Raw genomic sequence first — 24119 nt, forward strand, 5'->3', positions numbered from 1 at the left:
AAGCTGTGTTCTTTGAATACTTTTCGGGTATGTGTGTATTTATTTCTTATTATTTCTTTTTTTTTATATAATATAATCTAATTTTTTATGAAAAATTATTTTACCATTTTTACCAAAATTTCAAAAATTAAAAAAATTTTATTATGGAAAATTTCCTCAAAACTTCTTGATAAAAATTATCAACAAAGTGCAAAAGTGTTTCACCATTTAAAAAATGCTATTGTCAATTAAATTGGATTTTTTCTAAATTTTGAAATTTTGTCTCTCTCTCTTTAAGTGGTTAATTTTTTTCTTTTTAATTTTCGATATCTTCCTTCCGTAACTCATTTAAGTCATCAGTTTCCCTCTTCACTGAAATGCAACTAAAAAAGTTTACAAAATTTGAAATAAGAAAAGTTTTCGGTAAGTTCAGTGTACCTTGATTCACCTGAAATCCTTACGCGTAAGCAACAAGTGTTTGCGCACACCGAAAATTTACAAATCTACGCATGAAATTCAATATAATACAAAGCCAGACAAACAAGCGTTTCATTACAAAAGTTCCAAATCGCACGTAAGGCATCAAAGCGTGCTGAGTTAAGCCACAAAGAAGCTGCGTTTAAATTAGAAATGGCAGCAGGTATTTTTATTTGCTTTGGACCCTTGGTGCTCTTGTGTACTGTTCGTTTTAGTCTTAAATACAGGACTTTGTGCCTAAAATTATGTTTAAAATCCGTAACTTAGTTATACATGTACTTCGCTGGAATACCCTTAAACCTCTTAAGCCTTAAGAAAAATCTTTTTACAGTTTTTTCATACATATATATGTGTATATATCTGCATACTCATACATATACTGTTGCAACTTTTTTTTTGCTTTTTTGGTGCAAAATAACCTCTGCGTCTCCCCAACTGTCCATTTGCACTCCATTACCTCTCGGTGGCTTTGAGTAATAGCGGCGAATAGTGTCACCAAATAGTACACAATAACCGCATGGTTCAAAATCAAAGCATACCCCAAGGCGGCAATTATTCTTTCTTCTCTTTACTCCCACGATTTCTCATTGGTTTTCAACGCAAAGCTTTTTACTTTCCAACTAGTTCCCTTTTTTCATTTGTAAATTTAATTATTTACTTAGCACCTTTTGTACTTGCTAAGCAGCCATAAAGTATGCAACAGTTTCAAAAAACCACTAATAGCAATTAGTTAAAAATTCAGTTATAAAACTTGCATTTCCAGCTAGGGTGCGAGAAAACGAAATAAAAAATTGTTTACTTTGATACAAAGCAATTCCGTGCATCAAACCAATTAAACATTTATCTGTGCGCACGAAAGTATGCNTAAAACTTGCATTTCCAGCTAGGGTGCGAGAAAACGAAATAAAAAATTGTCTACTTTGATACAAAGCAATTCCGTGCATCAAACCAATTAAACATTTATCTGTGCGCACGAAAGTATGCTAAGAAATATTTAATAGGCTGGGCTTTATTTCCTTTTTTTAAATAAAGCATCTGTTTCAAATTGTCAGCAACACCCACGGCGCCAGTTTCTTGTGCCAAATCAATGTGCCTTTCGCAGCGCCTAAAATTGTACAACGGAAATTGGAGCGCATATTCATTATTGCCGCTGACAGAAGCGTAAAATTTATAGCAGTGGCGGCCATTGTCTCGCACATCTAACTAACCTGATTTTTGCATCACAAACTTTGCCTTTCTGCGTTTTATGTTTCGCGAGTTTCATGCATTTTATATGGCGCCTAAATGCATGCACGCTATGTATATTCATTCTAAACTCTTCCTGCGGCAAATTTTGCATACGATCAGAGCCGGCAACGATACGGCCAGTTGAGCACAATAAACTATTTTTATATTCTTCTCTTTCGTTTTTTTTGTGTATATTTTGTTATAAGATCCTCTTATGTGCAAGTGCTATAGCTAACTTTTAGGCGTATAATAAATATGCAAATGCCTTAAATAAAAGTGGGCTAACACACTTTGGACTGAATCTATCTACGTCAGATAGTGATCAAAGCAAACAAAATTGCTTGTTAACCTCTATCCCCTGCCTGTCACTTGATTTTGTTAAACTTGTTTGCTACTTGTTTACTTGCACACCTAAAAATATGCTAAAACTAAAATTTATGCGCCGTTTTGTCTAAGAGTTCTTGTCCAAATGTTTGCGTTTTACTTTAGCATCAGCTACTCACCGCTATTCTGACCACAACTGACCTTTATTTGTATTGTTGTGTTTGATCTTAGTGTCAACTAGAACCTAAATCAAATGGCAGCTTTGTGGTTTGATATGTTGTCATGCCCAAAAGTATGTTAAGCATTTATTTATGTACATTTGTNCGTTTTACTTTAGCATCAGCTACTCACCGCTATTCTGACCACAACTGACCCTTATTTGCGTTGTTGTGTTTGATCTTAGTGTCAACTAAAACCTAAATCAAATGGCAGCTTTGTGGTTTGATATGTTGTCATGCCCAAAAGTATGTTAAGCATTTATTTATGTACATTTGCCCTGCGTGGGGTTGAGAAAGGACTCAATTTACATAAAAAATTATGCACATTGTATTTGCATATGTAAATACGTATTCGGTCATCTAAAAGAAGATAGCTCTTATGACCTTCTGTAAACTCTACAAACTCTCCGCTGCATAAGTATGTCTTTAAAAGTACTTTGGAGGCATTGGAAGTATATTCTATGACGTTTTTGTTTAAGACCTACACAATTTGGAATCTCTACAAACTCTCCACTGCTCAAAAAATGGTTCGAAATTGGTGTGAAAGCAAACCCGACATGTTTTCTCTTGTCAAGATAAGCTTTTGACGAATACTGAAATGTCTACAAACTCTCCAATTTTTTTATTTTTTTATTTATTTAAATAACAATTAAAATTATAATTAATCAAGCGCTAGCTGCCAGGACTTTTGGAAAACCAATTTTTTATTTGTGTTTGGTTTGTGCTTGTATAACTTTTTCATTTTTTATTTGTTTGCCTCGCCAAGTAAAACATATCCATCGCCATATGATGCGCTTTTTAATATACATATATACATAGATAAATAAACTTTTCATGTTTTCGTATTGAAATTTGCATAATTGTAATTAACTTCAGCAGTGTCAAAAAGCAAATATTTTTCGCCATCATAAAATAATAAATATACAAAAATTTATGCATGCGCATACGTATGTACGTATGTGCATTCCAAAATGCCACAAACCAAAACTAATTGTCATAATAAAAAAATAACAAAGTTTTATTATTTCAACTTCCCACCGCAAAAGTAGCTACGCCACAAGCAAGCAAAAATTCCGTGTAAAACTCGCAAAAATTCAATAAATTCGCATGCAAATTTTTAACTTTTTAATCAGATTTTTTTGAATTTTTTTTTGAGTTTTTGTAGCCACTCAAATTCTGGTATAAAAAATGCAACTTTGAAGTTAAACAAAATCGCGTTGATTTTTGCGATCTTTTTTTTGATGAAGGTGTTTCGCATTTTTTCCATACAAAGTATTTTCGTCTAAATTTATTGGACTACAAAACTGCATACTCAAAAAAGTCTGATTAGAAAGATGAAAATTTGCATTAAAACTTATTAAATTTTTCCGAGTTTTGCACAAAGTTTAGAGATTACATTTTTATGTCTTTTATTCTAGTATGAACCATAATTTTTATAAAAAATTTGGGGAAAAAATTTAATTCAACAATTTTATTGAGCTTGAGCCCGGTTTCAATGAAAATATTTGTGGAAAACAACCGCAAGCTCAATCAAATTGTTGAATATAATTGTTATAAGGTTATAAATAACGAAAATAAATGAAATGAAATGGCTTCATTGCGACAAAAATAGTTTTTTAAGCCCAAAAGTATGTAAACATTTTTCTGAACTTGCTTTGACAAAAAATTTATCTCATCATCAATCATATTTCAACTCAAATATGTAATGCGGCAGAACAAAAAAGTTGAACTTTTTATATTAAGATAAATTGCTATCAAAAATATTTCTCAAACAAATAGTTTAAATACCAAATAGTTACCTACAAATATACATTATTTAACAGCAAAAGCAATCATGTCATAAAAATATTTAATTATAAAAATCAAATAAATTTGTAAGTCGCGTAGCGTAAAGGTCCTTTTGAAAAAACAAAGTTCACTGGAAAATTTACTTTACTTTAGCGGAAATCACACCTACATACATAGGTACGTCAGCACACACACGCGAGCCTACACACATGCTTCCAGTCCAGCGAATATGTAAATGAAAGCAACACCTCTGCCTGTATTTACAAAACAAATACTAGCACTCAGCATACCGCGCTACCCACAGCTGTTTCGCTGCTTCTCACCAGCCTGCTTTCTGGCGACAGCACTCACTTGTGACATTAAATTTAATTACACGCTTTTCTCCCAGCGACTTCCCGTGCCGACAACAATCATCTGCCGACCATTAGCAAAGGTCCGCACAGCCCGCAAAGCAAATACATAGTTACATACACGTAGAGTTTAGTGGTATGCCATGACGTATGAGCAACATGTAAAAAAGGCAATGAGAGCCGACTGACTACTGCCTTGTCAACGTCATAGCGCACACACATGTAGACATATTTTATAGCTGAACAGCAGCTTAGCTAGTGGAATGCTTTCATTTTTCTTTCCTCTGCTGCTATTAGTGTGCTGTCTGTCAATTTCTTTTTGTGATTGTTGCTGCTATGGCTTGTTAAGTTTATTACAATCTATTGTGTGCGATATTTTTTTTCTTTGAATGTTTTCTGCACTGCATAGCTACTCCATCTGCATATTACGTATACGCTCTGGCACATAAAGCAAAGAACTAAGTGCACTCTTCTCCACATAGCCCTGTGTGTCCGTGTGCCTATATGTATGTATGGCTGAGACATGCATTCAGTTCCGTCTCACAGCCTAACAGTAGGCAATTAAGCCACTCGCTTTTGCATGTTGTGGTTGCTCTTGCACAGGTGTTGGCGAGCCTCAGCGGCGTTACTGCCAACTTTAAGCTCTGGTGCGACAACAAAGCGCTTTGTACGCTAATTTTATGTGCTCTTTTTTTCAGATTTACTAGCAAAAGATTTGCTTTCTAACTCTGTATTTCCAGCCATCAGTGCTTCATTAATTCTCATCGTATGCGATAATTAATTATTATGCTTAATTTGTCACTTAACTTAGCATAACAAGTGTGTTCTATACGCCTTGCTTCACATTTATTTTGCTTTACTCTATTCGAATCTAAATTGTCTTTTGCTTGTACAGGATTTAATACAATTAGAAGCAATTTAATTGCTATAAATGTAATGATTGCTTTTTGTCTTACGCTCTTTACTAACGTCTGCTTCACTTTTTCCTTTTCCCTCTGTGGCTGCTGACCTGCTTTGCCATAACTGTGAGCAGCCACGTATGGGAATGATTTAATTTGTTTTGCTTTTAAGTTTAATTGCATGATTTTTCTTTATACATAGTTCGCAGCCTGGCTTTTAAATTTCTCTGACACAATGTGGCATACTTTTAGGCGAAATGAATATTAAAATAGTACCTTTAATCCCGAATTCTTTTCACTTGAATAATTGACTATTTGTCAAAAGAACTACAACTAAAACTATGCTGCAGAAATTTTATTTTATTCGCCTTAAAAATGCACAACAAATTTAGTCAAATACAGACGCAAGTATTAGCGGCATAATTTTAGGCGCAAATTTTTGGCAAATAGTCATGGTTGATTATTTGTCAAGTGCACACAATTGCGGGGTTAGCTTATGTCTTAGATGTGTGTGTCCACACGTTCATGGTTAGGTACTATAGTAGCACGTTTCAAATATGTTGTGGCATATTTTTAGGCTTCTCATTATATTTTATAAGCTTAGATGAATTTTGTGCACAAAAAAGAAACTGTAATCTCTTGTAGGCATTCTGCTGCTTGCATTTACTATCAACCAAATTTTTGTCTGCTTTCTAAAATCTTGTGTCATACTTTTGGGCTTATGCTTGCTTGTTCAAAGAAAATAACCTAAATTCTAACCATAAGCTTCCCACTACTTTCATTTTCTGCACGTTTTTTTTTGCTCAGTTTTAAAATTTGTTTAGCATACTTTTGGGTCTATATGAGCTTAAAGGAATTTGCTTCAGAAAAAATGCAATCTTAACTCGATCTATAAGCTTTCAGCTGCTTTGTTGTCAGGTATTTTTTTTTACTTTGAAGAATTTGTGCGCATAGCTTTAGACTTTTGCTTGCCTTCTCTCATCAGCCATACATATTTTGCTTAAAAAACTGTAAACTTTAGGCTGCGTAAATTTATTTATGTGAATTTTTTGTTCGGTTTAAAATTTTTCGTTGCATAATTTTTGGCGTATGCTAATTTTTGTCTACTTGAATACATACTTAATTAACTGCAGAAGCGCGCCAGCGTACATTTACCCTCACGTCATTTCCGCACGCTTTCAAATTTCGTTGCATATTTGTAGGCTAAGGATTATTTTCGTCAGCTCAGCTGAATACTTTTTTCAAAAAGAACAGCATAGACTTCAACTTTAAGGCTTTCTTTCTCCCTTATTTATTTTCATACAATTTTTGCTAACTTATTTAAAAATTTTGTTGCACATTTTTAGGCTAAAGACAATATTTGCGAAAAGCGAAAGCTGGTCATTTATAAGTTTTCTGTAAATAACTTCCCTGCAAATTTGGGGTTCTCAGTAGGAGCATTTGGAGCTTCGAGTTTTTACTGGCTTGACGGAATACCACAATAAGATAAAAAGACTGCAGATAAGAAAATTTTTAATTTGGAATTTAAAGTTTTCAAAAAGTTAAATAACCTAAATCAATCCCCTATTCCATCTAAGTCGCAAAACTCAGCACATCGCTATTGTGATTTTTATTGCGCCTCAAAATATTGCGCTAAAACAAATATGCCGCTTAAAATCTAATTTGTGTGACATATTTTCAGTCGCAGTAAATTCACAATAGCGATGTGCTGAGTTTTGTGACTTTGCTGGAATGGAGCGGTAAATATAAAGAATTAAAATAATGAATTTAAATTTTGAAAATTTTCGTATAGATATATTTTAAATTGAAAAGTGATATACATAAATCAAGTATTAGAAATAAGCAATAATAAAATTTAAAAATGCAATCAGAAAAAGAGAAAACGGTTAAGGTTGCAAATTTTTAACAAAAAAAATTAGACAACTATTACTTAATTTCAATTACAAAAATTTCGATTTCAAGTATTTCACAGTTTAGAAATCGATTAAAATTTATATACAAAAAATTTTATAAAACATTAAATTTTACATAAATAAGCTGATTTTTCAGATAAAAAAACATGTGAAGATTAAGATGAGAATTGCAGCAAATTCTCAAATTCTCTGATAAGAAATCATTATTGCTAATTTAAGAAATCTAGATTTTTATTAGAAAACCGTTGAGAATCTACAAATTTCTAAAGAACGATAAGGGCACGAAAAATACAGTTTTTTAAATAAAAGTACTATTTTCACCGTTAAATTACTTAAAGTTAAAACTAGAAAAAAAATTTAATTGAAAAAAACAAATTTAAAAAATTGGTTATTACGAATGAGAATTTCTAAAATTTCTACTTTTTTTGTTGTACATATTTGTATTTTTTAAGAAAATTTTAAAACAGGAAATTTTAAGGCTCATAAATATGCAAGTTAACCAAATATTTTAATTTTTATTGTTTAAAATTTGTTTATGATATTCTGTATTTTAAAATGATGAAAAACGATTAAGAGACAAATACAAAAACACAAAAACGTTCAAAAAAACTAAATTTTAACACAAAGTAGAAAAAGAAAAAGCGAATGCTATAAAATTTCTCTTTTTAATTGTTCTTCCTAACCCTAAAAGATTAAATATTTCCGGTCAAAGATATCGCCATTTATAAAAGGTTCACGCCAAGCCTTTATTCACTCCACCACCTAAATGCGCTCCGCTGAAAATACGAAAAAATAAATACTCGGTATGCAACAAAGAAACTCTAGTAGCTAATGTTTGTATGTATGTATGTACAGGTTCGATGCTTTTCCGGCAATCGAAAGAAAAATTCATGAAAACGAAACTCAAGCTGCCATTTTTCATTAAAAAGAGAAAATTGGCAAAAAAAAAGAAGTGTCACAGGACAAAAATATCGTAAATTGACAGCACTTGGTAGCGGCACAGTTCAGCACATTTCCGGTCGCCCAATGTAAGCGATACGGCTGGATATGAACATAGCGCCGCATACAAGTGTAACAGTATCCGATTGGCTGTCTGGCCTGCCTACAACTGGCGCGCGCACATTTCCGCTTGCTGACAACTAAAAGTCACAAGCACACACACCTTCATAATTTCTTTGCCAGTGAACTTTTCATTTTCACAGCGAAATTTGATTCGTTTTAGGTAATGTGATAAGGTGAGCTGCCAAGGGTAGAGCAGAGGAAGAAAACGGAACTTCGCCTGCAGTGCCCAACAATTTACGACTCTTTTGCTGGCTGGCGAGCAAAGGTGTGAAATAGCACACAGCAGATTATCGCTCGCGCGCACCTGCGACTAAAATGCCAATTAAGTATGCTAAGGCGCCTATAAGCGCACTATGTATAAAAATTATTTTAACCTTTGCTGAAGTAAATCAGTTTTCATTGGCGATTAAGTTTACAAAGTATTTGCTAACAATTCATCTCTTATTTTTTCAACAGATGGGCTTAAACAGATCTCCTAACGAGTAAAATGGATTACAAATGAAGCAGAAAATATCCACAACAACCACAACAACTAGAACAACAAAGGGCAACGATTAGCCAGAAGAGATGAATGCGGTCATTCGCTTGGCACAGCGCTTTAAAATAAATAAGCTCATATAAGTTGACAACAAAAACAACTCGAATCCTGCTCCCGCCAACAACAATAACAACAGCAACAACTGTTACTACAACCGTCAGAAATGGCCTTCCTCTTCGAGCCATTTCAGAGCGATAATCAATATTTGCGCGAATTTCTTTCCCACCTCTATCTCAATTGCATTATTCGCTATCAGAATGAAAGCGGTTTGGCGGCAAATGATACGGACGATGATGGTAAGTGGAAGCGCTTAAAGATAATAGGATTAATCGATATAATTTAATATAATATTAATTGCTAAGGAAATCGATATTGTGGTGTCAAAGCCGCATTTTTGGAGTTTTTTGCAATAATGTAAATTTTATTGTGGATTCCGGTAGAAAACCTGTCCATTAAAAATTTTTGTTTGGGAATATTTTGCTTACGGCAGTAAACCCATAGAAATGAGCATGGCAGCTTACAAAACGAAGATTTCATTGTCGATTTGGGCAGAATGTTTTTTCCTTCAGAAAATTTATTTAGCGAATTTTTTCGATAAAAGAATCTCCAAGAAATGGGCATGGAAATTTTTTGGACCAAAGTTAAAACATTTTGATTTTATTATGGATTTTGGCAGCCTGTCTATTCACGAACAATGTTTGTTCGGCAACTTTTTTTGTTAGAGAAGAAAGTCTCATTTTGCTGTTATTGCAAGTGCGTGTCCAAACAAATTTTTTCTTACAAGCTACAGTGTATGAAGAAAGTGGGTGCACTTCGAATGCTAGTTTTTGCACCTCGCTGCACATTTAGATTTTATTAGGTCTGAAAAAATTAATAACAATGTCTTAACTTAAATAGTGTTGAAGATATGTTCATTTTCGAGCTGTACCGGAAACTCTCCTTATTAATGGCGTTTTTTTTTTCTACCGAAAAATGTTGCCTTCTCAGTGCCCTCTATGCACAAATACTAAGGACAAAGTAGTTATAAGGCAACAATTTTGGTATGAAATAAAACGCCATAAGTTTTCTGGGCGATTCACAGTGCGGCCGAAATCCAAAAATGTAGCCAAAGTTGGAAAAAGAAGTTTCTAGATAGGGCTTTTTCACCCCTAAGTTGGCTAAAGGGATCCTCTAAGAAGCGAAAATCGTTCACAGTAATGGCCTGTACTCCAAGTCCCCTCTTTATTTTCAGTCGAAATGTGCTCTTCGCCCAAGCACAATATTATGGTAGATTCAAAGGAAAAAGTTCTAAACGTGTAAAAGACATTGAGTAAAAGAAATCCAACAAATGAAATGGAAACTACGTCTGAATGCGAATATCAACACTGTAACAGAAAGTTTTGTTGAAGTAGAAATATATACAAAAAAAATTGTTTTTTTTTTAACAAAATTTGGGTTGTTAAATGAAACAGTAATAACCCGCTATGGGATCCTGCCTTTAAACCTATTGAAGGTTACTTAGAAAAGTATAAATTACTGAAAAAAAAATCAGTGCCCAAATCTGCCACTGAAATTTTAATATACTCTTTTTGAAAAGGTGTTTATTTATTTGCTAAACATATCTGAATTGGGAATTTTATCAGTCTCCTATGAATCCTTATATCTCGCAACAGAAATTTACGTAAAATAAATAAAAAAAGGCCAAAGGATCGTTCCTTCAAATAAGCCTAGCTGTGAATGTATACGACAACTTAAAAAAAAAATAATTTTACTTTGCTAGCTATACTTACAACAACTGGGCTTCAAAAGTCTCTTCTCTCGACATTATCGTCCCGGTAGAGTTATTTGCAGTAGCTTTAGCTTTTGCCTTACTTAAATAGGTTTCACAGACGAATCCTGCGACTGAATAGTTAAAGTGGATTTAAGCCAGCGTTTCAAGCTTTACGCACTCTCGCATTTTTTACTTTTCGCTTTTTTTGCAGCAAATACTCTACGCTTTCCTTTTATGCTTACTTTATCGACCCCAGATAGCTCGCATTAAACCTAATCGCGCAGCGTGCCCTTTTTAGGCGGCATCTATTACAATCTGTGAGCGGCGTGACATTCCTTGTCGGAACAGTATTACAGACTACTTTGCTTCGGGCTCGTACGAAGTCGGTCATCCTCAGTGCGATATCGGCTGTTTCCTCTCGGAGGCTGAATTTTCCCCTCGGTGACACCAAAATGGTCCTTCCTTTATGGTCCAAAAAATTATACAAATCAATCATAAGCTTTAATTTTCTCAAGTTTTCTCTTTACACCGACACTCATGTCCATTTTCCTTTTAACCTCTTCCTTTTCTTTCTCTTCCCACCAACAGCCAACTATATCGGCGTGCCACGTTATCTCGAGGATGCTGTACTCAGTGAAGGCACTATTGACTTGACAAATGTGGACGAAGCGAAGGTAGAACAAAATGAACTATTCGCTTACATATCTAAGCACAGCTTAAAACCAACATCCGCAGCGGCTAGCAAGAAAAGGAACACCCAGACTACTAGCAATGCAACCGACACGTATAGCAGCAATTTCTCTCTAGTCGCTGCAACAACACCAGCCTCTGCAACTTCCTTGTATGCTACCGACATCTCTGCTTCTACAACATACTCCACTGCAGCCACTTCCTTCACTTCCAGCGGTCAGCTACGCTTCTGTCCTCTACGCTTCGATGGCTATCTCTGCTGGCCACGCACGCCCGCCGGCACTGTGCTCAGTCAATATTGTCCGGAATTTGTGGAGGGCTTCAACCGCAAATTTCTGGCGCATAAAACGTGAGTGAATTTCAATATTTCAATATTCGAATGTTTGCAAAATCAACAGTTGCCACTTATTGGTTAAGTATATAACGTAACTAGCTGGTGGTAGTGGGAAGTGCATTTGTTGCAGGCAAATATTTGCTTCGTAGTAGTGGTTTCTCCTTGTATTTCTTGATTTTTTTGCATCGCCGTTGGGCGACTAAGCTAAATGTTTTTTTTTTATTCTTCCACTTTCAGTTATTTGTTTTGCTTTTCCTGGATGTAAAGTTTAAGATTCGCATCAAGCAATTATTTTCCAATTTATTTTTAATTCCTCTCCTTGTTCGTTTTGCCAATTATTTGCATGTTTCTGATTTACATAGTATTTCGATTGTATATATAGTGCTTATCATAGCTATACGACACCCACATATTCACAAGTTTTGACTATTTATTATTTAGTTTTTATTATTTTCTTTTAAAAATATAATTCATTATATAACAAAAACCATTTAAATCCAAGTTTCGAACTTTGTAGAAAACTAAAACAAAATCAAGAAGTTTTCATAAAAATTTAATACTTTTTATTCAGAATTTCCAGAAAATTTTTGGTATGCAGTTTTGTACTCCACTCAATTCTAGTAATCTAATAAAGGGGAAATTTAAAGTTACTACAAGATACCATTCACTTTTTGATTTTTGTTCGTAGAACATAGGTACTTCATACCTTTAACAAAAAAAAATAAAAAACCGCAAAAATCTGCGGTATTTTGTAGCCACGTTAAACTTGCGCTTAAATGGGCTATAAAATTTCATACCAAAAAATTGTCCAGAAATTCTGAATTAAAAATGTGAAATTTTGATGAAAATTTGTTAATTCTAAGTATTTCATTTAATTGTTGCACAAACTTTGAAACTATATTTTATAAGATGTTTGTTATAGAATTATAAGTCAAAAATAATAATTGAAATAAAAGTCATAACAAAGAAGCAGTGTCGAGTGGTTATGATAAGCACTATATTTTCCTTTTTTTAATACAATAGTGGGAGCTTATTATAAAAATTTTAGCTCTGCTTACGTAAAAATAAAAAAGATTATAATCGAAAGACAGATTTTTTTAAGTATTCGAAAAAAAAGTTTTCAGAGCCAGCTTTAAAAATAAGCAGAAGTTTCTAAAATATCAAAGATTTAAAGAAGAAGTCTACTTTTTGTTAAAAATCATTAAAAGTTTAAACAGTTCGCAAAAAAACAATTTGTGAATAAATATTTTTTATATAAAATTGGGAAATATATTTTTTTAAATTACCGATTTTTTGATGAAACAGTTCAAAAGCAAACTAAAACTAAAAAATTTTTTGAAAAATATATTGCTGAAAATTTTAAAAATTCATTTACTCTTAGAAAACACCAAAAAATTCAAATTTATATTAAAAAAAAAATATGGAATCCCTTATATTAGGGCAATTCAGAAAACACGTAAACTTACTTAATTTTGTATGGAAAATCGGTTTATTTACGAGGTTTACGCGATTACAAGGCATTTACGAGTTTCCATGAATACCCATATTATAAAAAAATTTCAAAAGCGTAAAAATCACAATAAGAACTTTTGTAATATCGAAATCGGGAAAAATCTTACAAAACTTCTTTCAAAACTGGAAAATTGTATTTGCCAAGCGTCCTCGAATTTGCCTGGAAAATGTGAAAATACATAACGTCTTTCTGTTATCCGATTTGGAGAATGAGCCTATCTAGGGGGAGTTTTGCCTGAAAAAATAAGGCGCACCCTAATGTACATATGTACATACACATGAACTTGGAAATCAAGGAAAGAAAAAACACGTTCTTGGTTGAGAATCACAAACTCATAAAATATTAAGAACAAACACAAAAAGGATTTGGAAATTCTATGAATATTTATGAGAAATAAAATAAAATAAATATAAATTTGTGAAAAATTAAGAAATATATATATAGTATTATAAACTGGAAAAATAGAGTAAGTGACAATTTTTTCGAAATTTTCTATTTGATGAAGAAATGCTTAGACAATCTCTGTAGATGTATTGCTACATCAAAAGGACAATTTTAAGTATCAGTGCAAAATGCTGCAAAATTACAAAAAGAAGTTTCAAATTTTATCGTTTTTTTTTCAATCAATATTCTTACACTATTTCTTCTTCTTGCTCATTGCACTTTATACTTGTTCTTTCGTCGGTCTCTTTCTATCTAAATTTGCTTTATACTATATCTCTTTCAACATTTTTTTTTCTATTTCAGCTGTTTGGAGAACGGCACCTGGTATCATCATCCTGTCAGTGGACGCGAGTGGTCCAACTACACAAATTGCATTGACTATGATGACTTAGAGGTAAGTTATGTTAAGCGATAAGTAGTTTACGGAGGTTGAGATTCCGAGGCTAGAAAGGAGAATATTAATTTACACTTTCAGCTATTTACATATGTATGAATTCTCAATTAGAGGATACTTGCCTTTAGGAAGGAGAATTCTTTATGTGGGCCTGATTTGAGTATATCATCAACTTATTCTCATAAAAAAATTTCTTCATACATCAGTTGAGAATTGCACATTTAAACTCAGTAGGTGAATGAAATAATTAGCAGGCAGCAAAACTTGCGCTTTTTACCAAGACTTTAAAATTTTAAATACAACTTAATTCAGAACTTGGATTTTTCTCAAAATGATGTTGTTATACACGCATTTCTATCATCCTTCCACATTTCTTTTTATTTCTCATCAACAGTTTCGCAGCTTTGTAAATGAGTTATACGTGAAAGGATATGCTGTCTCCTTAACCGCCTTGGTGCTCTCACTTATCATATTCCTTGGCTTCAAGTAAGTATTCAGCAGGTGCAGGAAACTCTTAAACAAATATCAGCACGTCATTTATGCAATTTATTCACTGCCGGCGTGTAAAAAGTTCTAACACAGCCATACATGTACATATTTTCTTTCTCGGTCTCGGCTATTTACTCCTCATTTAATATGCATAAACGCATAGATCCTTACGCTGCACACGCATACGCATACACGTACATTTATTCGCCTCATTGGCATTCACTTGCATCGCTTGGATACTTTGGTACAAATTAGTGGTCGAGCAACCGGATTTAATAGGCAATAATCCGGTGAGTAACAATTGGGGTAAAGGGAGCATAAACTAGATTAAGTTCATTTGCAAGTGAGTGTGTGTTTGTGTTGTGGTGCAATGATGTGGCAAGCAACTGATACAAAACATAAGCTTATCAAAGTTTATCTAGTAATAGTTCAATGTGTGTATGTATGTGCGTTCTGTGTGGTTGTAGTAGTGCGTTTATGTAGAGCTAATAATTATTATTAATATTGTATTTACTAGATATTCTAATTTCATGTGCGTATATTTATTGATTTTCTGAAATTCTCGCATTTTCCTTCCCTGCCCCAACACAGCCCTGGTGCATTTTGCTACACTTCGTCGTACACTATTTCATGCTGGTCAATTATTTCTGGATGTTTTGTGAGGGGCTGCACTTACATTTAGTGCTGGTAGTGGTGAGTTCAACAATTCTAAATTACATACTTATACATGTACATACAGTTGTCCACAAAATAATAGGAGTACGATATTTTGACCAATTTTAGACTATTTCTCTTTTGTTTATTTAATATTTATTATTTTTTTATAAAATTCTAGCTGGTTATACAACAAACACCATATATGTAAATTAAGATTTCAAACTTTGTACAAAAATTATAAAAATGTCTTTAGAAGAAATTGTGGTATGCAGTTTTGTGGCACTCCTTGAACCTTAGGGAGTACTAAGTATTTACAATGGACGCGATTTTTGTAGGGGTATACATAGCATCACAAATTGGATCACAAATTTGTGTTTTTTTCTGTTCCACGGATGGCCCTATCTATACCCCATGCAGAATTGCTCGCTGGTTTCGAAAATCGCGTTATTTTTTTATTCTACGCATAAGTTTTCGAGATATTTTTAACCGGATGTGCATTACTTTCCTATAGAACTGATAGTTTCTGAGAAATTTATTAACCATTACCGTTTTTTATTTTTTGGTGAAAAAAGGAAATAAATGAAACTTTGACGGGAAATGAAGCAAATCGATGGATAAATAAAGAATGTTGCCGCATTTTCATTTGACTGCCCATTACTTCTTTATTTATTCATCGATTTTCTTCATTAGTAACTTGATTTTTTTGATACAGAACAGGCTTTAACATAAATGCGAAAAAATACGCAGAATCTGTTATTTCTAAAGTTTTCTATTGTTAAAGTTTATTTTTTTTCCATTTTTTATCCCAAAAAAAACACAAACTCTGGATGATTAATTAATTTGTCAGACTGTCAGACCTATCGAAAAGTGATGTACATACGGTTCATGGAGAATTTCGTTAGCTTTCGTTAAACGTATTTCATATTAGGCTTGTTAAATTGGTTCGTAAGATACATACATGTACGTGGGTAAGTGAAACCACTTTTTGTTTTATGCTGAATACCGGTAAATTGAAAATATCTCGAAAACTTATATATAAAATAAAAAATTAACTATATTTTCAGAATCAGCGAAAAATTCTATATAGGAATTCGATAGTTGCATCCGTTGAACATTTTTGCTCTAAACCAGTGCTATTAACAACATACACACATAGCTTTACTAAAGGTAAATTTGCCATCTCAATTCAGCGCTCCGAACCCCCACTCCCGTAAGCGTCGGCTTTGGATTTTTGATTCATAAAGATTATTAAAAGTTGATTGCTCGTGTTATGCAAGCCGGAAGTGCACACATAAAAAAAACACGGGCAAACGCTTACATATGTATAAAACATGCACAAGCACACATGCTAAAACTCTATGCGCAAAGAAGTACGTGAGCGATTTTCCATGCATACATGCACATGCATACCCTGCAGGAAACGGTTATAGCTAACTTATAACTACCCAGCAGTCCATTAGTTATAACTTTTTATTAATTATTTCCTTAGACCGTAACTAACTACTTTTGAAGAGCTTTGGCAGCAAAATAGTGAGAACTGGTTTCCTTTGCATTAGATGTCAACTAACTTGTAGCTAACTACTTTTGTACATAAACTATCAATAAAAAAAAATTTAATTTTTTAATTTTTTTATATCTACTTTTTTAACATTACATATCGACTGCTGAGTGGAAGATCGACCTATCTCGGCAGCCAGTTCGAAAACGCCCTATCTCAAAAAACATTTCAAGAACGCCCTATTTCAGAATTTTATTGAAAAACACCCTATCTCAAATTCTGTTCAAAAACGCCCTATCTTACTTCAAAATGTATTAAAAATGTGCTGATATAGGGCATTTTTGATCGATATTTGAATTCGATCAGACATAACATCAAAATGCTAATATAAAATGTCGACCTTTATTTTATTTGTCCTGAATTCGAAAAAGAATCTGCGCAGTACAGAAAAAAGTGTATTGAAAGCAATCTTTGTATGAGGATATCTAAATAGAAACTTGTAAAAAAAACATACTTACTCCCGACAACGTCTGCATGACTACTGCATGTCTTTACAACTCACTTTAAGTTATTATGTAATAGCCAATTAAAAGTTAGTTAAAAAAGCTAACTAGAAGTTGGTTATTTGAAACAATTGATAATTTTTTTTCTGCAGGGTATGTATGTACATTCCCTGTAGTGAAAAGCTGAACCAGTATGCACAAATTCCAGTTCATGAACTATTATTTAATGATAAAAGTCATACCAGTTCATTATGAACCATAATTATACCAGTTCCTCATAGAAAAAAGTAAACCAGTTGGTAGAAATTCTAGTTAGAAAACTGGTATTTAATTGAGAAGTCAAACCAGATTGTCATGGACTATAATTGTACCAGTTCTCCGCAGTGAAATGCCAAACCAGCCAGTATAAATACTAGGTCATTAACTAGTATGTGCCAAAGCGACGGCCTACCATTTCGGCGATTTCGAAGAACTTATGCGATTAGCGACGTCTGTCTTTTAATAGGCACAACAAAACTAAAATGCGGTTAATTGCTTTCATCGCAAATGTCGGCTGTGGCGTCGAGTGAAGACTACCGATTCTGGTTCAGAGATCTCTGGTTCGAGTGCGCGTGTAGGTTGTTAGAGTAAAGTAAGTGTAAATTAATTTAAATAATTATTTCAATTTAAATATAAAATAAAAGTTGAACATAAATTTAGTTTGATTTGGAAAAAACCTAAATACTTAAATACCGTAAAAATGAAAATAAATAATTTTTTTCTTTTTAAAACAATAAATTTAAAAATTACACAAGAGATATAAATGAAAAAAAAAAACAAAATAAAATTAAAAAAGATTCTCACCATGAGATTCGAACTCAGATCTCTTGATTTGGCATGCCAAAGCTTTACTCTGTCGACCATTGCCACTGTTGCAGCGCCCCGAGCAAAATGACATGCTTATGCTTTTCACGGGGGATGAAGAGGCAGTCTATCTCGTTAACTAGAATGATGCGACTAGTATTTCTACTGGTAGTGTGCTGATGCAGGAGCGGACAATTGGCAATTCCTATCACACCGCCATGTTAAAAATACCAGTCGCTAACATTGAAAAAGGATACAACGTGAACTAGTTGGGCTGAAACGCAAACTAGTAGCATTCTGGTTCACAACTGGTAGCTTTCCCTGCAGGGTTACCACTCATTGCTGTGCATGACTACTTGAGGGAAAAGGTACGTATGTAGTTGCTTGGCATACGCCTGTATGTATGCAACGTTCAAAGTAGAAAAGTTTGATTAGCATTGAGTGCCGCGTTGCCAAAGTTGCAAAAGTGTATAAAAATAGAACAGCAAATGTGAAAAATTAAAAGTAAAATTCAGTGAACTACACACGATTTTAACCACATATTTAAATGCAAGCCAAACAGGCGCTTAATAGGCGAAAAAAATATTTGTCTTTTTATCATTCATGAGAATGGCAAGTTGGTGTGTTACATTATAGAAATGAAAGTTGTAAAAAATATATGCAAGGAACGCACCCAGGTGCAAAAAACAAATGTTTTAGATTTTTTTCGGGTTGTTGGAAAAACTTCGATGCATCGAAAATATCGTTGTTTTGATTCGATGCATCGAAAATTTTCCACTCGATGTATAAATAGTCGATGTATCGATGCTTCGATGTTTTTTTTAAAAACTGACATCTCTTGTATATTGAACCGTCATGCCAGTTTTTCAATTGTACAAAAAAGAGATGTGACGTTGACCACAAAATTGAAATGGCTCCAAAAAGTTCCGTTAGAAACATAATTCGCTCAGTTGCAGTAATTTATTTTAAATTTCGATGTATGCCCTTCGATGCAACGAAAAATGTCGTGTACATTTCGATCCATCGAATCAAAGAAAAACATCGATGTATTTTTGCCACAGACATCCCTAGGCACAATGGCGGCCAGAGGAAGTAATCGAACTGGAAGCTTACTTTCCACAATGCTCTTCAGTGTAAATTTTCGGATTAGTACATATCAGCAGACTGAGGTTTTTATTTAGTGAAACAATTTTATTTTTATTTTTTAATTCATGAAAAGATTTTCAATAAACATCTTCAAAACTGTTTATGCAGACGTATTCTTAAAATTCTGAAATTTGAAATTTTTGTATAGAAAATGGTAGGAAAATACCAAACACCAAATACTCAACATTCGATTTAATCGATTTATCGATCATCTATGTACTCGTTATAAATATTTAAAATCTAAATTGTTATTAAGTAATCGTTGATTTTGATATTGATATCGTTATCGACATATTGTTTATATCTTTATCATTGTTTGTGTTAATTTTGATTTATCGTTATTCATACCTAACATCATCATTTTTATCAATATCATTACCGATATTTCGATCTTTCATACGTTATTTCTATTATTATATTTAGTTTCGAGTACTATTTTTTACTCTAATAATATTTTAATCCTTATTAATGTCCGGTATGATTTTTTTCGTCGATATCATTATCGATATTTTGTGCGTCATATTTATTTTTATCTACATTTTTATAGTTAATCGTTATTGGTATTATTATTGTTATCGCTCCCGACTGTAGATACCTTATTCGTTAACTTTTTATTATTATTACCATGATTTATCATTATCGGTGTGATTATTTTTATTGGCATCCTTGTTCAATGTTTATTCGTTATCTTCATTTTGAGCATATTTTTATAAAGATTTGCTATCTCTATCGATAAAATATTTTTTATCGATATCATATTCCATATTTTTCTTACTTTTAATTATCACTTTTAGCATATTTCGTGGCTATTGTTACTGGCAATATGTTTTTTTTCAATAATATTATCGAGTTTTTATTGGCAATTTTTATTATTTACATTGTTATTGAAGTTACTTGTTATCGATTCGATTACTTTTATCGATATATTTATCAAATTTTATTGGTTACTTTTTTCAGTAAGTAACTCTGTACTTTTAGTTTTTTCTGTACGATTATTCATTATATTTGCTGTTATCGTTTTTTAACGTTATCGACATAAATATCAGCTGTTTTTTTTATATATTTTTTGGACACTTTCCTTCTCTCTCTCTCCCCCTCTTCCAGGTCTTCGTGAAGGACACTATAGTGATGCGCTGGTTTAAACTGTTTGCCTGGATGTCACCGATACTTTTCTTGTTGGCTTATGGTGTAGCACGATTCTTTCATCCAGACGACAATGTACAGTAAGTTTTTATTTTATCAATACATACCTTTTAATAATATGTGCAAAACATTTATCGACGGAACAATTGGCAACCTAAATCATGCAATTTTCAGGAGTTTTTCGTTTTTTTTTTTATTTTGTTCTCGGAGCCTTTCGGGTTTGTGGCAATTATTCGGGACTTTTTAAGAACCTTCGGCACTCCTCTATATATTTTTTTCTTTTTGAGTGTTACCCGAATTTATTTTTATTAATTTTGAGGTTTTTCGAGATGTGTGCATAATTTTTTCCGATTTTTTCACAAATTCCGGTCGCTTTTTGAAACTATTCATAAAATTTTAGGTATATTCTGGTCCTTTTCACCACTTTTCGGGAATTTTGGGATTTTTTTTTTTTTTGTTGTTTAGCGGTCCCATATAGTTTCATCGATATTTTCGGGATTTTTTCCCCCTTTGTCGAGATCTATTGACACCTATCGGATATTTTTTGTTTTGGTTATCGGGGTTTATCGAAGCTTTTCGGCACTTTACGAGCTTTTACGGGATAATTTTTTAGGTATTTTAAAATTTTCCCGGATTCTTTGTTGTTTTAGAGACATTAAGAGATTTTCTAGACTCTTTAATATTCATTGAAATTTTCCGTACTCTATTAGAATATTTTAAGACTTTTCAGAATTTTTTCCGGATTTTCGGCCCTTTTGCAGATTTTGTTATTTGTTTGGGCTTTTTTGATTTTTAATTTTATTAAAACGTTAGGCCTTTATTTTTACATAATAATCGTAGGAATCTCCGCTTACTCTCTGTTCATTTTCAGCTGCTGGATGGATGATAGTCTGCTGTTGTGGATTTTATCTGTACCCATTTGTGCTTCGCTCCTGGCCAGTTTTGGTAAGAAAAAAAAAATTGCCTTTTTTATTACAAGCTTTTATTTAACTTCACTTGTATGTATGCATGTATGTATGTACTTTGTATGTCCTGAACTTTGCAGTCAATATTTAACATACTTCCCGATGAGCTACACACTTGACAGATATCGCTATAAAAATTATGTCAATATGCTGCAACGAACTTTACAGTGGACTTTATTTTGACTATGACTACGAGCCAATCACTTTAATCCTATTTTTAGCTAATTTAAAAAAGTTAAATTAGATCAAGTTAGGGAACTTCCTAATCTTCTAATCTAATTATTTTATACTTTTTAGTTCTTGTTGTAATAAAAGCGTGTTTTTAGTTTTTTAACTATAATTTTATTTATTTTTCATCACCACTTTGTTATTATGCGATAAAAGAAATCTTACCATAAATTTTTTGCAGTCTTTCTCATCAACGTCTTGCGCGTTATTGTACGCAAATTGCATCCACAATCAGCGCAACCAGCACCATTGGCCATAAGAAAAGCAGTACGAGCCACAATAATATTGGTAAGTTGAATGAAGAAATGAATTGAAGAAACATACATACATACATGCATATGTACGTATGTAGGTACACAGACAAATATTGCATACACAAAGACATTCGAAAATAATCCAACCAATAGAAAAGTTGTCAGAAAAACAACTGACACATGCATTCAGAAGCGCTGCAAAGAAATCACTCAAACAAAGTGACTAAACAAATCACTCAAGTGACAAAAACTTTTGTGATTGCATACAGTTTACTTTCGAGCTGTGAGTTCGCGACATTCAGACTACATATTGACTATTTAAAAATTAATTTTTTTTTAGTGGCTGCTTATTCGACCCTTCAGATCATTTTGAACTTTCTTCCATAGCCAAACTGGATATTCTCGTTGAGTGATATGTTAATGAACATTAATTTTATGTACAAGTATATACTCGTTCTCTCAAGCTTATTCAGTTCAGTGTAAAACTAACCTTTCTTTCTTTATCTCTTCCTTTACAGATTCCCCTTTTTGGTTTGCAACACTTCCTCCTTCCTTATCGACCGGATACTGGCACTCCACTGGAACGCTTCTATCAAATACTGTCCGTGATCTTGGTGAGCCTACAAGGATTTGTGGTTTCGTTTCTCTTTTGTTTCGCCAATCATGATGTGACATTTGCCATACGCAGTCTCTTAAATCGCCTAATGCCCGGACTGGTCTCACCGCCGCCGCCAGGCACACACACTGGACAGATGGCCACCACAACGCCGAGTCGAGAGTTGGGAGTGTAAGGAGTTAGAAAATTCGAGAGAAGAGCAAGTAAAGCTTGGAAATACTACTGAGCGGGAAATGATTTTTATTATGGTCGCAAACTTTAAAGTGAAAATTGATTAGGAAGTGCGTTTCAAGTGAAGGTACAAATTTTTTCAAATAATATTGGTAGTTTTCCAAAAAAAAAACATTTATAAGAGACCAAAAATAATTTCAAATACCAAGAAAAAATATATTTATTTTATATTAAGCACAAAAACTGTTCCAGAGGGTCAAACCAACTATTCAAATAAACTATTTACATTTATTTTAAAGCAGGGACCACACGATTTGTACATTTGTACAAATTTGTATATTTTGACAGTCACAGAGTGGTGTTGTCTAGAAATAATGAGTTCAGCTCAATAACAACTTTCCAAAGAACAGCAATCTGTAACTGTGAAAATGTACAAATCTGTACAAATGTACAAATCGTGTGATCCCTGCTTTAAACTCCCAATTACATACAGTTGTTGATGTATAACACAGAAAAAAGCTTTTAAATGTATAAAAACCAATGTAAAACCATTACAGGTCGAGAAATATAAGAGAAACCAATGTAGTATTAAAAATACATATCGAAGCCAATAAAAATTAAATACATGCATATATGAACTGTCAGACAGCAAAAATTATGGTTTTATTTGTAAAAGGCGGAGGGATACAGCACATTTATATTCAAGGTAAGTTTAAAATACCTGAAAACTTTTTGAAAGCTCGTATAAAACCAGTGAAATGGACTACCGCTTAATAACATTTCACTTCACTGTTAATAAACAGAGCACTGTTACTAAAATGTTAACCACCTGGAACAGTTTTAAAGCCACCCAAAGCTATGCGACAACAGATGTCGCTGCTAGACTGCGAATGCGCCGCGTTTTGAGTCGGCAAAATTCTCAATTTCTACCAGGCGACCATAAATCAGCAGCAAGGTGCCGCCTGGCACAAAAATCGCTATAACTCGGCCAATTGTATACCGATTTTAGTGTTATGGGTATCATATGAAAGGGCATTGCTTAGCGCTGCTTCCCGTGACATTCGCTAGGTTATACGCCTAAAAGCAGACCTTCCATTTTGGAAAAACCATTCCAGAGCTGCCCTTTACGGCAAAATCACTGTGATCTATAATTTTGTTCAACAAGTTTTATATATTTTCGAAACGGTCGAGAAATTTGACGTCTTTCAAGACCAAAACGAAAAATATCGGCCTATAAAAATTATCGAAATGATAGAAGTGAATATGCCCGTGCAGACCACTTTTTGAATAATTTTAATTTTTTAATGGCACGATTTTTGAAAAATTCAAAACTGGTTTCGAATATCCAAACCGTCGCAGAATCAAGTCTAATTTACAAAAATTCCATTTTTTGTTCGAAAAAAACAAATTAGTTAAAAGGTATCGATTTTTCCCGCTGGGGTGGTTGATCAACTTACCCATCGACTTTTCAAAAACACAAATAGAGCACTGTTACTAAAATGTTAGCCACCTCGAACAGTTTTAAAGCCACCTAAAGCTATGCGACAACAGATGTCGCTGCTGGACTGCGATGCGCCGCGTTCTGTGTCGGCAAAATTCTCCATTTCTACCAGGCGACCATAAATCAGCAGCAAGGTGCCGCCTGGCTCAAAAATCGCTATAACTCGGCCAGTTGTGGACCGATTTTAGTGTTATGGGTATCATAT

At 33.4% G+C, this 24119-nt stretch overlaps 1 protein-coding gene across 2 annotated transcripts in view; it reads left to right on the top strand.

The window, feature by feature from the left end:
* Window positions 1-23053, top strand: part of LOC108371170 (calcitonin gene-related peptide type 1 receptor-like) — a 36095-nt gene extending 13042 nt beyond the window's left edge. Inside the window, exons 2-11 of one of the 2 annotated variants that reach the window (XM_017626679.1) lie at window positions 8694-9071; window positions 11114-11564; window positions 13810-13900; window positions 14295-14386; window positions 14553-14679; window positions 14981-15082; window positions 20141-20259; window positions 21051-21124; window positions 21554-21660; window positions 22145-23053. In XM_017626679.1, the coding sequence (XP_017482168.1) occupies window positions 8939-9071; window positions 11114-11564; window positions 13810-13900; window positions 14295-14386; window positions 14553-14679; window positions 14981-15082; window positions 20141-20259; window positions 21051-21124; window positions 21554-21660; window positions 22145-22417 (1569 nt within the window). In that variant the 5' untranslated portion in view covers window positions 8694-8938 and the 3' untranslated portion in view covers window positions 22418-23053. The remainder of the gene's footprint in view (window positions 1-8693; window positions 9072-11113; window positions 11565-13809; window positions 13901-14294; window positions 14387-14552; window positions 14680-14980; window positions 15083-20140; window positions 20260-21050; window positions 21125-21553; window positions 21661-22144) is intronic. The other variant, XM_017626680.1, reaches the window with a different exon arrangement.
* Window positions 23054-24119: the final 1066 nt, after the last annotated feature.

This window comes from Rhagoletis zephyria, unplaced genomic scaffold, assembly GCF_001687245.7.
Source record: "Rhagoletis zephyria isolate East Lansing unplaced genomic scaffold, Rhagoletis_zephyria_1.1 Rzeph_scaffold_04742, whole genome shotgun sequence".
In the NCBI taxonomy this organism is placed as follows: domain Eukaryota; kingdom Metazoa; phylum Arthropoda; class Insecta; order Diptera; family Tephritidae; genus Rhagoletis; species Rhagoletis zephyria.